Raw genomic sequence first — 4,630 nt, forward strand, 5'->3', positions numbered from 1 at the left:
TCCAGGGCTCAAACAGTGAGGGGTCAGGTGGGAATCCAGTGCCCTAACCACCATGCCTCCTGCTGATCTCCACGTGTGTCTTACTAGCCAAACAGACCTGCTAGGGTGAGAAAGTATTTTATGCTGAAGTCAGTGGGTTTGTTTGTTCCTGGGATCAGGCAGATTGTTGGGTTGAGAAGGACTCACAAGAGGCACCCCAACTGATGCCCCCAGTCTCTAGTCCAGAACACAGCAAAGTAACCAGTTCATTTGGGTTTCTGAGGTTCTGCTAGCTCCCTCAAACACTCACCCGTGTCTGTCACTGCCTTTCAGGCAAGAATTCCTATACTTGGTCCTACACCCAGCAAACGGAACCTATTACCTTTTGTCCTTGTCAAACACATGCTGCATGGAATTAGAGAGAAGAACACATGTCCAAGTATATAGAAGAACTGGGTCAAACTAAAGGGCTGATACTCTTTAAAACAGGGGAGAAAGTTGGATATGGCATTGAGGCTGACCCGCTGGGAGACTGCTAGGTTGCCACTGTGAGTCATTACTGCTTTAGAAGAGAAGAGGTGGGGCATGACCATGGATCTCAGCGATATTCAGTTGCACAAGGGACTTCATCCCGATGCTCAGGCAGGAGCGCCCCGCACTACCTCCCCCGCTCCACCACCACCTGAAGACACTTTCAGCTCCACACTGACACCTTGTGGCTACAGGGCGAACTGAGGGCAGTTTTGTTTGCTTTTTCTGTTTATGCTCCTGCCCTATCCCTTCATTCAAGGAGACCACATTTTAATTTTATTTTGCACATTCTGGTATCATAGCCCCTAGAAAACAAAGATGTCCAGAAATGCCCTAGCTGTTAAAGAGTTTTATTTGTCAATTTCAACTACGTTTCTGTGTTCCTGACACAGAGGTGCCTGCTGCAGCTGGGCTGAACCTATGACCTCCGGATGGAAAAGAGACCTATTTACATACACAGCACAGACCCGTTGCCTGTTCTGCCTCTCCTTCACCTCCTGCGCCTACATGTTTTTTATTTTCTTTTTTATACTTCTTTTTTTTTTTTTTTTAGGTTTTTGTCATAAGGTGTGTGCACTTGCTGGAGAGGAGAGAGAGAGAAAAATTCAGAGAGATGGAAAGTGAGAAATCACCTCCCCCCCCCAGGGAGGATGGCCACACTGCAATCCCTTCTCCTTCCTTCTCCTCTTGGGGTTTTGGACATGCACGCACATGTGCCCAGCATGATTTTCAAGAAATTGGGTCCAAGACTCAAACCATGGTCAGCCATATACGAATCCAGCGCCTCAACTACCACACCACATGCTGGTCCCTCCTACATGGGTTTTAAGGGACGATAGTATTTGCTTCACAGTCCACAGGATGGAATAAATATTTTGCACAAGGCAGCCCAGAGACAGTGTTGTTCAGTTTCACCTGGGATTAGCCATCAGCAACTGGACGGGCCCCAGAAAGCACAGGGCCTTCTTCTTGCTTCCCACAGGGGCCTGCCTCCTTGAACTCTATTCCAGGCCCTTCTGCTCACCAGGGCTGTCCGTGCAAACTTCCTAGATGTCCCACGAAGGCTGTCATTCATGGATCCAAGCAAGATCCCACCATTTCCTTCAGGAACTTCCTGGAATGGGCTCTCAATTGGCCTTAACATAAGACAGAACCAGTTTCCTGGGATGATTAAGTGTAGCCTTTCCCTGGGGAGAGCAGTGAGGGCCCCGGAGCCACACTAGTATTCCCCTTTGCAGTGCGGAACAGTACAAGAGTGGTAAGAGGGGTGCTTGAGGGGTCAAAGAGGATATCAGAAAGGTGCCTTCCTTAGTCAACCTTGACCTCAACTCTCCTCTTTTCCTCTCTGGACAGGAGACCGTCCTGGGCCCAGAGCTCTGGAAGTCACCTGCCAGGTGAGCTCTGGAGCTGGGCAGGCATTATCTTCCCTAACAACAGTGGAGTGTTTCCACTTTAAGTGTTTCGTCTACAGCCTTTAAATCCCTCCTGGCAAAGTGGGCATTGCTGTTTCTGTTTAATGAGTGAGGAAAGTGTTGCTCAGAGAGATTGGATAACTTGCTCAGGTTCATGAAGGTAGAAAAAGGTGAGATGAAGCCGAAGCCTGGGTTATGGGGGTGGTGGGTTATGGACAGCTGGTGTCCCTTCTACCTCCCATCATGATGACCAAAGATTGACTTAGCACCTACCACTCTAGACACTGGGGTTAGAGCTATGGTCTGACGGCGGGGCGTGGAGGTAGAGTAGGCAGCTGCTTAGTCAAGCAGGGAATGGAGCATTTCATCCGCTCTGGCTGGCACAGGAGCCTCCTAAACCCAGTACCTCTGGGCGGATGGACAGGGAAGAAGTGGTTGGATCTGGGGCAGACATAGGCAACAGAACCCAGTGGATGGAGACTGTAGGTACCCCCATCTGCCTGGAGCCTTGGCCCATGTCCCACTGTCCAATTCTCTAGACCTGAAGGGCTGGGATGCTTGCTTACCTAGAACACTCAGCAATTTCCTGGGAGAAAAGGCCTAAGAAGGCTTCTTAGGGGTGGGTGGCCTCTTAAAGACCTATATCCGCAGAGCTGTATCAGTCCTTAAAGTGTCCCTGGGAGTAGGGTGCAGAAGGTGTATCTGTCCCGTAGAGTTTTCTTCAAGAACTCTTAATTAGCTCAATCATTCCTTAGGTTAGCCTAGAGCTCATGGGTTTACACACTCCGTTTACAGCCGCAGCCCTATGTGACCTGATAATGAGATAGCAGGGATTAGCCGGCATACTGACGATGGTCACTGGGGTTGGCAGGACCAGAAGCCAGCTCTCCTGGCCTTCCAGCTGATGCACTTTTTATTTTATTTTTTAAATATTTGCTATAGGGCACATGAGCTAGCCAGATAGAGACACAGAGAGGGAGGGAACATGAGAAAGAATCCCTCAGGAGGGTGGCCACCCTGCAGTCCCATCTCCTTTTCTCCTCTTGGTATTTTGAGCATGCACGCACGTGCACCCAGCGTGCTTTTCAAGCCACCAGGTCCAGGCCTTGAATCACACAGTGGGCAATGGGGATCCAGCTGCCTTAACCCCACACCATGACTGGCCCAGCTGATGCTCTTCCCACCGTGAAGCTGCCTCTCAAACTAGAACCAGAGAAGGCCGTGGGGGAGCTACCCAGGCTAGAAGTCCCAGTGGGGATAATGAGTAGGAACTGAGAAAAGATCCCACCTTGCCCTGCTGTCTCTCCTGGCCTTGGGTAGGGGGGTTTACACCGAGAACTTAGACCAAAATGGATGGTCAGTATGGCCACGGCAGGATGCGCCACCACCAGACTTGAATCAAAGGGTGTAAGTGTCATTGTCATGAAAACCTAACAAGTCTTCCAGAGCCTGTCGGTCAGGACACCTGTTGTATGTCTACACTGTAACACCATTTCCAGTCTTGCAAAAGTTAGCGCAGGGAAAGACCACAACGGAGACTGAGGCCTGGAGAGGGGAGGTGACTCGCTTATGGTCACGCAAATGTCTGAAGGCAAAGCTGAGATTCCAATCCTGGGTTCTCGACTTGATCACAGCATCCATATAATTTGTCGTGGAAGTTCTAGAGAGCCTCAAGGATGTCCAGAGCTATGATCGCAGTACCTCTATCAAAGGATGCCTCCTCCATGCAGCCCCAGAGCACGAAGCAGTCTGGATCCCCTTGAGGGGATGGTAGAGCAACCAGTCCCTGCTGCCTCTGAGGCTTATTCTTGTTCTTAATTTTAGTGTGACCATTTTCATCTTCTCCTTTCCTTCCCTCTTTCTCCCCATTCTCACCCCCAGTGGGCTGTTCCACTGAGGGCTACAGCTCTCCCCGCTGCCATCCTCCCTAGAAGACCTAGCATTTGCAAGGCTTTTTCTATGGCAGCTACCAGGTGCTGGGCTCCATCCTGTGCCTCCATTCGGCTGTCAGGAGATGGGAGGGCATAGCAGAAGCCCCACATACCCACTCACCTCTTAAATTAAACCATCTCCCCTCTCCCCAAAACAACCTAGGATCCAAACAGGACCCTCCCCACCAGCTTTCACGTTTCCCCCTCCTGGTTGGGATGAGATGTGCCAGTCAGGCTGGAATGGGAACATGTGGCCAAGGCACCAGACCAGCTCCTGTGTAGCCGTGGACCCACACACAGTGCCATTCTTGGCCTGCCCAGGTCCAGGGCACCACATCCACTGCCAGCGCATGTCCAGGGACACCCTGTCCATACAGCAGAACCAGGGCGACAGCAGATTCATTCTCCATGGCTCCTGGCCTCTGAGACCAGGAACTATCCATTAGGGAAGCTGACCTCAAGGGTAGGGGTAGCCATTCCAGCCTCTTCACCCTGCCTCAGCCTGGGCCCCCCTAACTCCCACTCTGACCCTCCCGAGTCTTACACCCAGTGCTGGCATGGGCAGAGATCCTCTGCTAGGCTTGTAGACAGTATCAGGCCTCAGGGCATCTTCTCTAAAAGACGCCAGTCTCGGTGGTGGCCTCCCCATCGCCCAGCTCTAAGTCCTTCAGGGACTCTTCAGGGCCCGGCTTCCCACTGAGGCTGAGGCTTAGGTGGAGGCTGAAGGTGGGCGGGCAGCTGCCGTGGCTCAGCAGCGTGGTGGTGCGGCGGGCGGGG

At 51.8% G+C, this 4,630-nt stretch overlaps 1 protein-coding gene across 1 annotated transcript in view; it reads right to left on the bottom strand.

The window, feature by feature from the left end:
- Window positions 1-3,019: 3,019 nt before the first annotated feature.
- The window catches only part of AVPR1B (arginine vasopressin receptor 1B), a 9,890-nt gene continuing 8,279 nt past the window's right edge, over window positions 3,020-4,630 (bottom strand). Inside the window, exon 3 of the mRNA XM_006159267.2 lies at window positions 3,020-4,627. Coding sequence (XP_006159329.1) covers window positions 4,468-4,627 — 160 coding nt within the window. The 3' untranslated portion in view covers window positions 3,020-4,467. The remainder of the gene's footprint in view (window positions 4,628-4,630) is intronic.

The sequence above is a fragment of the Tupaia chinensis genome, unplaced genomic scaffold, assembly GCF_000334495.1.
Source record: "Tupaia chinensis unplaced genomic scaffold, TupChi_1.0 Scaffold000627_1, whole genome shotgun sequence".
Taxonomy (NCBI): Eukaryota; Metazoa; Chordata; class Mammalia; order Scandentia; family Tupaiidae; genus Tupaia; species Tupaia belangeri.